General features: G+C 35.8%; 1 protein-coding gene across 3 annotated transcripts in view; it reads left to right on the top strand.

Annotated features, from left to right (window-relative positions):
- RASGRP1 (RAS guanyl releasing protein 1) overlaps window positions 1–12,115 on the top strand; it is a 44,067-nt gene that overhangs the window by 2,566 nt on the left and 29,386 nt on the right. For all 3 annotated transcript variants that reach the window (XR_011698058.1, XM_071558049.1, XM_071558048.1), the window contains exon 2: window positions 91–260. Coding sequence is in view for 2 of the 3 variants with exons in the window: in XM_071558049.1 (XP_071414150.1) it covers window positions 91–260 (170 nt within the window). In the remaining variant the exon portion in view is untranslated. The remainder of the gene's footprint in view (window positions 1–90; window positions 261–12,115) is intronic.

Genomic DNA, 12,115 nt, shown 5'->3' with positions numbered 1-12,115 from the left:
AGTTAACTGTCCTTTGAATCTCTCCTCCCATACAGCGTAAAATTTGCCGCTCTATCTTCTTGTATTTACTTCATTATTGTTCTGTCTTAGGCAACCTGCTCAAGCATGCAGCACTGCCCCTGATTCAGCACTGGAGCTAAAGCAGACCAGCCACTGTCCCAGCCTCTCAAATCATACTCAGGTCATGATGGTGCCGTTGGGACATCTAGCCAAAGGAGCCACTTTGGAAGATCTTCTTGAAATTTGCATTCAGTCTTTTGGTGAGTGTCTGAAGGTTTTTAGAATCGTATCGTATTAATTTGTTTCTGTCCTGGCTGTGTTTAGGTCACTTAGTAGTGAATTACATTGATTCATTGGTGAAGTAGAAAGGTGTTAACTGAGAATTTTCTATGCTGCAGGTAACTGTATTTTTATAGGTTGGTAGATGTGTTTATGCATATGTTTGTAATGTATGCTAAAGAGATGAGTATTATGCTACATATATACTAAAGAGATTATTATTATGCTTTTTCTTGGGGGAACAAGACAAATTCTAGTCATCTATACTTATATGAATGTTTTTGCTCTTCCTTCAAGTACCAATTTTATAAACTTCAGCACGTAATCATACATTGTATATATTACAGTAACATTCTCAAAATGTGTGTAAGCAATGTCTTCATATTAAACATTTTTAAATGAGGACTATTTTTAAACTCTGTGAGATCACCTTGGATTGCTTTTTGCATTATCAGTAGATTTAAAGTTGCTTCTCTACAAAAGAAAAAGAATCCAAATAGGAATCACAACTCTACCTTTTTGAGCCTCTCAGTTATCCATTTGACTTTTTACAATAAGGATTGCAGTATGGATAAGCATAATTGTTGCCTAAGTCCTGTATCTCTAGTTTGCTTTTCCAACTTTTTCATTAGTACATGTGTTTTTATTTATATTATTTAAATATGTTAGTACTGAAGACACTCCAAATTATTCTGAATAATTTGCTTATGAGCAGCACATCTGTTTGTTCATGCTGTCTTTCAGTGCTGTGAGCTATTCCCAAAGTATATGTAGCTGTCTTAGTTGCAGAGTAGTCCTTAGAAAATAAATGTACTTGAACACCCACTCAGCTCTAAAAAAAATTACCTATATAGTAATAGTAACACACTGTGCTGATCTAGTGGTACAGTGTATAAATACTGCGTAAACAATGACTAATCTCTCACATTCATTGGAAATGCTTTTTTTTTAAACTTTAAATCCTTCTAATCAGCATGTGCAGAGAAATGCATGTCTTGAGTAAAGCTGGTGAAACATGCAATTTGCAGTAATGTCTTGTTTCTTTTTAGCTTCTTTTCTGCTCCATTTAATTGTTCTGATGACATATTCACTGAACTGCTATAAAGCCCTAATTCCTCAGAAAGTGTTGATTCATGTTCTTATATTTTTTGTTTCACTAATGGTGGGATCAGACATCTAAAACACAAGACCTTCAGACAGTTTTAATATTGTGACTCCCTGGTCAATATTAATACCTCCACATTTTAATGAAGAAAGGTAACATAAATGAAAGATTATAACAATCTGATGATATTATTAAAGGTTATTGATTTAAAGTAGTGTAGGTGAAACCCTGAATGGGTGATTATTATTGGCTATTACTTTTCATAACAACATACATGCTTTATATGTTCTCTGATTCCTGAGCATCCATATATTAAAAAGAATAAGGTAACCAAGAAAACCAAGTGTACCTGTCCAGTTCAGCCATACATGCACATGACTCTTTCTAAAAGGTTTCATACTTCAGTTAGAAAATTTACTACAGTACGGTAAATAGGGTTTTCTTAAACTTTTTCAAGTGGTACCTAGGTCTAGCAAAGTGAATTGTAGTGTATCTGCAGACATTATTATAACTCACTAAGGGCTGCTAGATTTATGATTAGTGCTGCAGAAGTCCAGGCTCTTCACTGAGCAGTTCATATATTTGTACATTTTCTATGACATTATGCATGTTCTTACACTCTTTTGGAATTTCCTGTTAGGGTATTTAAATAAAAATGCAACTGTTGCAATGTAAATAAAGTACATAGTGAAGTTCATTACAGAAACTTCCTGTAGCTGCCAACAAAAACACTGTGCAATATTCATTAACATTATTGGAGCAATAAAGGAAGAGATGAAAAAACTTTAATCTGGGATTTTGAAGAGGAGTGGGAGTAGGGAGAAAATGGTGGAGGGAAAGCAGTTACAGAATGATTACAAGCAATCTGAATGATTGAGCAAGTTTCTTTACGTGTGTAGTACTGAGGTAAATCTTCTACCTGGTATGCTAATAGTTCTTTTCAGACTGAGGTTTTATCTTCAGGCTTGGATATGCTGATCTATATTTTGTATATTATTCTATAAATTCTCTATTGTGATCTGAGCAAGTTTTATTTAAATGTTAAAAATACACAAACCTCCAAGACGTATATTTTAAGTTTGGTTTCTGGAAAAAGCCCTTGATTTATTTGCTGTCTAGTGTTAAAGAGAACAAGAGGCAGTAGATAGAGATGGAGATGTCACATTTCACAAGACATACTGCATTATGTTTATATTATACTGCACTTGCTAATAATATATGTACAAATACAATTTCTATATACTGTGTGGCAGCTGACTTTATGCTCCTGGACTCAATTGTGCAAGTCTGGAAAAAGCAAATAATGTGTAACAGAGGCTTCTGTTGAGAATGTTGTTTAAGGAACTTGGCAGCTTTTTGGTATATATGTGAAGACTATTACAAGAAGGTCTTACCAAGAAGGTATTAAGAATTAATACACACAGCTGGGAGGAAGACAAATATAAGTAATGTATTTTCAAGCATGGATAAGGAGTAAATGCAGTGTTGTAAATGGATTCCAAGATGATTTATAGAAAGACAAGTTTTGTCCCCAGAACCAAGTTAACCCAAAACCTATACTAAGGAGGTAAGGAAGAAAGATTGGGTCTTGGAGGTAATATCTGTAGAAGTGTCTGGGTAGGAGATGACACTGAAACATGGATAGAATAGTGAAATTACAGTGATGGTGTTGCATCCAGTAATCCAAAAAATAAAGTTAGGAGGCCTTTGTTTTTGGTATGAGTTTTGTTGATTTTGTTGTGTTTGTTTGTTTGTGTTGTTTTGTTGGGTTTTTTGTTCTTGGTCTGGTTCTTTTTGTGGCTTGATTTTTTTTCTTTTTTTTAGAAAAGATCAAAAGCTTAGCAAGTGCAGTTAACTTAAATACCTACTTTGGGATGACTAGTGTATGCTCTTTCACCTCTCAGATTTGGTCGCTTGAACGGATGAATGACAAGCATGTGCTTTAGAGACAGAAACAGTGAGGGTCACATGAGGTACTCCAAAGTCATGTAGAAGATCACTGCATCTGAGCATTAGACCAGTGTTTATTCATTAACATGATGAGAGGGAGATGCTACAAGTGCCATGAAAGTTTGAATCAGGATGAGTAAGATGAATCGCTCTCCAAATGGATTGTCAAAACTAAAGGCAACAAAAAAGCAAGGATGTGAGGTAAAGAGTTTTGGTTAAAAATAACATGATAAAAGATTGAAAGCAGGAAGAGTCTTAGAAAGGAATATTGGTCCAGAGATTAGGAGATCTGTAGAGTCTTGAAACCACTCTAATCAGTTTTAAGAACAGAGATTTGGTTATATAGGACAGTGATTCAAAGCATGTTCTACATGACTTGAAAGATGTCTCAACATTATAAATAGCTACAGGATGGTGTTACTGCTGTGATCTGGGATGAGAAGAAGAATTGTAGAGCACAATTAAATGCATCACATGTGATTGCCTTAGAAAAGAAGGGGAAGGGAAGAGCAAAGAAGGGAGGAGAGTGTATAGAGAGGAAGAGCAGGAGGTAGGGTAAAATGATCAAAAAGACTAGAAAATACAACAGTGCAGAAAGGTTAGATTCAGTGCAGCCTCTACATAAGAGATGTTAATTCTGAAAGTCAATATGACTTTGTCTCCTTTTTGTTGCTAGTTATAAAGACACTTATTCTATCAGCTTTGTTGATGAAACCATCAGAGTGGGGTTTAGTTTGCTGGTCCATGGCCACATTGACTACTTAATGCTGATAGTTCAGTAGAACACAGGAAGCATATGGTTAGTAGCACGGCCCTACTTTTTGCTAGCTTTTTGAGTTATCTTTCTGAGACTGCATAAATACATAACATATGTTTACTCCAGAAAGTGTTACAGATCAGAGAGGAAACATATAACAGCCGTGTTCGTTTCATTGGATGCCTTAATTTGTTAACTGCAGATCTGCTTAATGTTCTTGACATTTGTCACCTTAGCATATCCTCATGCTACTGTGAGTTTGAAGTTCTGACTATGTGTTACCAAGTCAGTTTCTAATCTAGAGATTTTTTTTTCTGTTTATAACTTCACTATACGTTTGTGCTTGGTAAGAGGGCCCTGTTTCTTTCCTTTCACTGTGTCTTTTTTTATCTTATAAATGTGCTTTTTTAATCTTGAATAAGGTTTATGTGCTTATTTTTTTAAACAAACACACCTTCCAAACATTCAATGAACTATTTTAACATGAGTTCAAGCTTATAGACCATGTAGAGTCAGATGGCCTTCTCCTAAGCCATGCCAAATGTTTATATAAATTGTTTTTACAAGTGTTTTAAAACTCCCTTGCAATCAGGACAAAATGTATCTTCAACGTTGTGTCAATTTGATATCTTCCTCTTTTGTTTATAGTAAAGTCCTGAAATGTTACTTAGAATTACCTAACAATTATGAGAGCACTTGGAAGTCCTAATTTATTTAAACAATTGTGTCTTCCTAAATAATTCTGAGAATCTAAAAGCTGAGAATTCCCTAACATCTCAAAATTTTAATGTTAGGAAGGTACTTCTATCCGTAACCTTTGAGTGCAAGATCTTACTCCTTGCCCCTTACATTTGAGTGCTGGAAGGATGTTTACTGTAGCACATGGAAGACCTTTGCTTATCATACAATTCAGGCACTTTAGTTAAAAATAAATCAAGAAACATCATCTTTAAATGTATGTCACAGTGCAGTGTTCCTGTGTTTGGTTTCTCAAAAAAGATGCAAGTAAAGAGCTTTAGGAAAGCAACCAAAATATTTCCAAGAGCATGTGGCACAATTCTGTGTGGAATCTCACCCGTGATAAACTCCTTGCAGTGGAGCTAGTTGTTTATACTGATACATCACTTTCAATAAGAAAAAAAGTATTTAAACCCATGACTGGGTTAAAGGAAGTTGAAAATTATAACTTCAAAGATTAGCAGTGTTCCTAATAGAATTTATGTGAACCTAATGCAATTTGCAACTTCTAATAATCACAGTAGTCTTGGACAGCTAGGTCTAAGAGTAGGTGGTGATGTACGTTGTTCTGCTGTGTTTAATCAGTACTAAAATAGCTTGTTGCCTCAGTGTGTGATACAGTGAGATGTTTGTAAACAAACCTTAGAAACACTGGAAACTATATCCAGACTAATCTGCATGAAAGATATTGCAGAACTGTTTTGATAGAAATCAGGCATCTGACAGTGGTGCTGGTTTTCTCTTAGGTGCTAGAAGCCTAAAACTGTAAAAGTTAATCATAGCTAACATTTTCTAGAATAAAAAATAACTACATTAGTAGAGCTGTCTAGTTATGTGAACAGATAATATTTTTATGTCACTCATATCAATGTAATGCAAAAACATACTGAGTCATAGGAATTCTTTGAGACCCAGCTACATGTTGCATCCATCTACAAACGATGAAACAGGCAAGTTAGAGTTCACTCTTTAGAGCTCTAGCCATCTTCTCCTCTAAAATACAGAAAAATTGAAAATTTTATCCAGTTATTGCCCTTTCAGTATGCAGCGTTGACACAAAGGAGATAGGGAGGGGTAGATACAATACAAGGTGGGGTGTGGTGTAACAGCCCCACAGGGGAAGCTGTAACAAGCTGAGAGAGGTGATACATAAACTTTGCAACCCATAACAAGTTAGGACATAATTCTAAAACTTCAGCAACAAGTCTCTTAGTATGCATCTTCTTGGATTCAAGGTGCTTCTCCAACGCTGCTCTCCTTGGGATTCATTTCAGCACTTTCCTACATTTCAGTTATCTAGAAAAACTACTACTCTTAGTATAAATACATTCTTCCAGCCTAGTTAAAACATACAATAACTAGTAAAACAATCACAGTTCAAGTACCCAGTTTATCCATATTCTTATCCAAATTTGCCATATTCTTACATAGAAGGCAGTAAAATATTTTAAGGCATGCATGCACACTCACAAAATGCAACTTTGGTAATTTCCTTTTTTTCTGTTAGGTTTGCCTGAACAGTCATTTGTTTTTATCTTGTGCTGCACAAACTTGCAGGGTTTTACCCCTTGCCCTTGAAGCCTGGGCTGAATGTTCAGGTCCCCAGTCCTCCCAAAAGCAGTTAAAGTTTATTTATGATGCTGTTCTGTATTAAAATGCTGTTGATCATTGTGTGTTAAGTAATTTGGTCAAATACAATACAGAAACTTTAGTATTGCTTGGCAACAGAAACTACGTTAATGATCAATTAATGACATTGTGGGAACAGAAGAGTCATTACTGCACTGTCGAATGCATGACATTGTGGGAACAGAAGAGTAGTTACTGCTCTGGAGAATACTAAATGCTGTTTAGCTAACTATTAAAGTTAATTGTGATTGTACCAAAATGAAACAGATTTCTTTTTTAATCTGATGTCTGTGAAAAAAATTTCCCAAGGAAAAGGAACTTTAGATATCTTTACATATACTATAAAGTTCTGTTTATCTAATTTGACTTTGTTTTTTCAATATAACTTTCTAAATCCAATAAATAAATAATAAAACAAAATGAAGAAACTTAGACATTTTGCTTTACAAAGCAGTCTCCTATTTACTTTTATTTACCACAGGGACATGACTGAAATTTCTATCTTCATACCTCTAAATATAACTTAAGGAAAAATTAATGCAACTTTTATTTTGCAATGCAAAAAAAGCTTAGACAATAATAGAAAATAATTCTCCTGAGATTCATTCTCCCTCAGCAATGCAGGTATCTGATAGTGCATGGTGAACTGTTGTGGTTTAACCCTGGCTATCAACCATGCACCATATGGCTACTAACTTACCACCACCAATAGTGGGATGGGGGAGAGAACTCTAAGGGTAAAACTGAGAACTCATGAGTTAAGGTAAAGACAATTTAGGAAATTTAAAATCCAATAAAACTGACAACAAAAAAAACAGAAAAACATGCAATGTGAAATACTCTAATTGCTTATCACCAGCCAAATGATGCCCAGACAGTGTCCAAGCAACAGCAACCCTGGCAAACTTTCACCCTGTTTTTATATGCTAAGCATTACATGATATAGTCAGGAATATCTCATTGGTCATTTGGGGTCACCTGCCCTGGCTGTGGCCCCTTCCAGCTTTTTGCCCAATGCCTCCTCGCTGGTGGGGCAGTGTGAGAAGTCATTTGCCCACCGCCAGGTTAGAAGCTAGTTTGCCAAAGTCTGTAAACACCAGTTCCAGAAATATATCTAGAAGTTGGTGCAAAGACTAGGAAGCTTAGGTATGTAAATGAGGGAAATCTGAAACAGTAAGTCAAAAATACTAGAGCAGGATTAGGATTGGAGCATACATTAATAATGAAAACGAAGGTCAGGAACTGTGAGCCAAGTCATGTGCAACATTTTTAAGTCCTCGAGCAACAAGCAGCTTGGTGTCCACTAGTCTGATAGACTTTGAACCTTTGGATGGGGCAGACTTTGTGCCTCCTTGGATCTGATGGTTAGCTGCCCCAGGACCAAGCAAGTTTCTGATTCTGTTCTGGGAGTCTCTTTTGTCTTATCCATCAGTACTTATTCCAGCACAGCTGTGTTGCCAGGCATTACACTTGAATTATTCAAGAGTTGCTTGCAGCTCAAAAGATGCACATTGCTCCAGTATCACCATTTAAAGCTTTGGAAAAAGTCTTGAATGGTCAAATTACATTTTTTAGGCTTTGGAGAAAAATATTATTTGATTAAAAAGTTTACTTCTAAATTTGCTAAAATTAGTATTTTAAACATGCTGTAGAATGGTGTGTGGTGTGTGACCATGTGTGCAAAACTTTTATCTTCTGTGTAGCTCATCTGAATTTCCAAGGCTAATGGAATGCCATCCACCCACATTGCATTTGGTTTCTCTCAAAGTACATTTTAATTTCTGAAAATCATCCCATTTCCCTTGACAAGAGCTTTTATCTCCTTGTTTTCATTTCAACGAATTACCCACCTAGAGCTCTTTTAGCAAGATACAGCATTCCAAACACTATTTCTGAGAGAGGGTGATGACTTTCCCTTGAGGTTTTTCTCCCTTAATGTTCCCTACCCTCACACCGAGCAGTCTTATGCTTTTTGGGTGTGTATGATCCTCACTTGTGTCTTGGATATATCTGCATTGTTTATGAGTATTTGGAGGAACATCAGTGGGTTCCCCCTCCCCTTTTGGGGAGTTTGAAAGGAGCAGACTTAAAGAAACATTCAGTTTATGGGGTTTCTTTCTAACATCTGTGTTTACTTGGCTTCTTTACGATTCTTTTGGTGCAGAATTCATCACAAAGGAGCCACGGTTCTTTCCTCTCTGGAAAATACTGATTTGTTCTAAGTTGCAAGCATGTATAGACAATAAGCCATTTTAAAAGACAAACAAACCAAACCAACCCAAAATTTCAGTGCAATTCCCTGGGTATTTTGGTGCTGTATGTTAAGCATCATATCACTCCTGTTGCCTGAGGTGGAGTACCACCATCCTTTACTGAATTAAAGGTAAGCTGAAGAGCTCAAAACTCCACCTGCTTTCTGCTGCAGCTAAAATTAAAACAAGTGTTCTTTTACCTAATTACTGTGTCATCTTTGTAAGGGCATTCTAATTAAGTTTTTTTATTTCAGAAAGTTGTTAAGCACTTAAGATAATGATCTGAAATAAAGAAAAATTCACCAAGGATAAGTACAAAGTTCTGCATTTAAGGTAATCAGTTGTAAAAACAGTATGATAAAATCCTTCATATATAGCACTTCTGCAGAAAGGATCTCAATTTGAAGTTGGACTTTAAAACTGAGAATGGTTTAATGATATTGTATTACTCAGTAACTCTAAGATGATAAATGCATCCATAGAGGGACACACGTACTGCTTTTGTATCTTCTATATGTACATGTACATTTGCTTATATTAAAATTTATGTGTATATAAAAGTATTATGTACAGGATATTAAAAATAATATTCTACCTCTGATGCTAAGAACTCTTCTGAAATGCGATATTCAGATTTGCTTTATAAAGGTGCAAACTACAAATGGTTCATAAAACAACATCAAACTTGACCAGAAAGCTACCAAAAAAAAAAAAAAAAAGACAAATTTGGTGGTTCTTAGCTCAGAAAAAGATGAGGGAAGAAATCCATAAATGGAGAAACAAGATGGATAAAGACAAGGGATTTTTTTTTCACTGTCTTCTGGAGTCAAGGCATAAGCTGCCCAAGTTGCCTGAAATATTTGATTAGACCAAAAGGAACATCCTTAAATGATGGAGATGCTCAAGAGCTGGAATAAGTCACCTACAGAGGCTAGAAAGTCCTCATCACTGTAGAATTTTAACAACAAATTAAACTAGTTCTGAAGCATACTGATTTCAAGAAAGCTGATTCTGCATTGGAGCTGGGGAATAGAATATATTAGCTCTTATCTGTGATTTGTGCCATCAACTGAGTATTCAGCTCTCATTAAACAATTAGTTCAGTTAGCTGAGTCTGCTTGCTGACCCTCAGTGATGGTGTCATAACCGATGAGCAGAATGGTGGCTTCTTAAGAACTTGATTCTGACCAAATGTAATCAATGTAATGAAAACAGTTAAATAACTGTCTCTGTTACAGAGTATCAAATTCCAACACAGCAATAATAAGCCTGTCGTTAGAGGGCTACTATGTGTTGCGTAAGTTTTAAGCTAAAGGGGAACAGTGTGTTTCCTGTTTGTAAAGGGAATTTCCAGGGAGTATCCACTAAATACTTCTGAAATATTAAGATAATGTTAAGATTATGTTCTAGTACTGCACCTCACATGTGGGGCAGAGGCATTGACTTAGGGCTATTTCAGTCCAGTCACTGAACCCTACCATGTGTTCCCACATGTATTGCATATTTCATACATGTCTGTGTGTTTCATCAAGGTCTTTCAGATCTCAAGACCCTAAGAACATCAGTTCCCTGTTCAGATCACATGCTGATTTAATGATCTTTGCAGACATTTATAGCACTATCTCCACACCATCTTCTTTAAGCTACTAGGACAAAAAATTGCAGGAATCTGGAAGAATTCTATGTAGCACATTAGTATAGCAACCCACGACTTTCAGCTTTGTGCTTAATAACTTCTGGCAATTGCTTGATGCTTTCTTGCATTGCATTGTTTTTGGTACTACTTTTTGATACTCACTGGAAGACTTGAGCGAGTTTACAAGAAGTATTCGTATTCTTAGTAGCTTAGTCACTGATCACATGATGTCAGTGCTCTGTGATTCACTTCTGATTAATTTCAAATTGTACACCAGGTGATACAATTGGAACCTGCTTATGAAATAAAGACAGTGTTTATGACATAAAGATAGTTTTTCTTTCTTGCAAAATTTAGTTCAGTTAAGACATCCTTGGCATTCTTAGTATTGCCTCATCATTGCATTCAGGAGTGGGAGGGAAAATCTCAATACAATGACCTTGTCTATTGAAAATATTCCTTCTGTTAAGTATATTTACCACAGACTTGTGGACATCAGGACTTGGTGTAAAGTGTGTGTTTTGCTCTTAAAGGCTTACTTGCTGACTTTTGAGTAATTTGTTTCTCTAAAGTGTTCAAGGATACTTCAGTTATTTGTAAACCATGGATTACAAGGAGTCACTAATTGGATCATGCAACAGAGTGGCCGATGGGCCTAGGTTAGAATGTTTTTATCCTTGTGTGTTCTGAGTCTCACATAAGAAATGGAACTAATTGTAGGTTTTAGTGGCTTTGTGTTACTACATAGATAATAAAGTATTAATCATTAAATGTCTTTGTGCTTTCACTCAGGGATTTCAATGCTAGATAAGTATATGCAACTCATGATTTCTTGGTTTTTTTCAGAGAATATTTATTAAATATCTTAGTACAGTAAGGGAATTTACAAGAGGAAAACTATGCAACCAGTTGATTATTTGTATTTTGTTGCAGTGTAACAAAGCTAAGGTTTGTGCAGTATTTTGCAGCTTTTTTAAGGTAGATTGACTAACTGAAACACACCCATTCCACTTTATTTAGTGTTCACTCAGTGGTTTTGCTCGCAGGCTGTGTGGTTAGAAACAGATACAGAAACGGAAATGAAAATGAGTTGCAAAGTTTTAAAACTGCTGGAGGTTTAAGAGAATGCTGCAGAGGCAGACAGAGGCACTCTTGCAACAGTCAGGAAAGCCCTCTTATTGGCTCCACCATTTGCACAAAGATGCTTTACCACACCTTTTGTTACTTCCTTACCTACAGCTATGTTTAGCAGGTTAGCTCTCCAAAGAGAGAAGTGACCTTGTGGGCAGCAACGCGAAAGATCCAATGACAGCTCTGAAACTGAAACTGAGCTGGAGTGTCTTTTCACCTAAGGCCCATTAGGGTTTTTTGAATTATGAATTTGTTGTATGCCAATGGAAGAGGAATCAGACACAATATTTTTCTTTTTTAGTAGCAATTGCTTTATCATAGTGTATGTAGTTGAAAAGTGCTTCATTTTAAAATTGGGCAGGAAAATGACATCAAATATTTGATACTGCGCGTGTTTGTAAAATTGTTTGCTGCTACAGTTCCACACAGGCTTGCTGTTCAGTGCTGAACTGTACTGGTAACCTTTGAATATTTTTTTTTGTGTTGCAAAGTGTTTATTTTGTTTTTAAGCCATCACTAATACAATGTTTTTTCCTTGTGGAGGTGAGCCTTTTAGTTGGGTGAGAGAACTGATAGCTCAAAACCTAGTAGTGCTTTAATATATGCAAAATAATTACATGTCATTGTAATGATGTCTG

Source organism: Pithys albifrons, chromosome 6 (genome assembly GCF_047495875.1).
Source record: "Pithys albifrons albifrons isolate INPA30051 chromosome 6, PitAlb_v1, whole genome shotgun sequence".
Classification (NCBI taxonomy): Eukaryota; Metazoa; Chordata; class Aves; order Passeriformes; family Thamnophilidae; genus Pithys; species Pithys albifrons.
The sequence above is the reverse complement of the archived record's forward strand: the minus strand, read 5'-3'. Positions and strand labels throughout refer to the sequence as shown.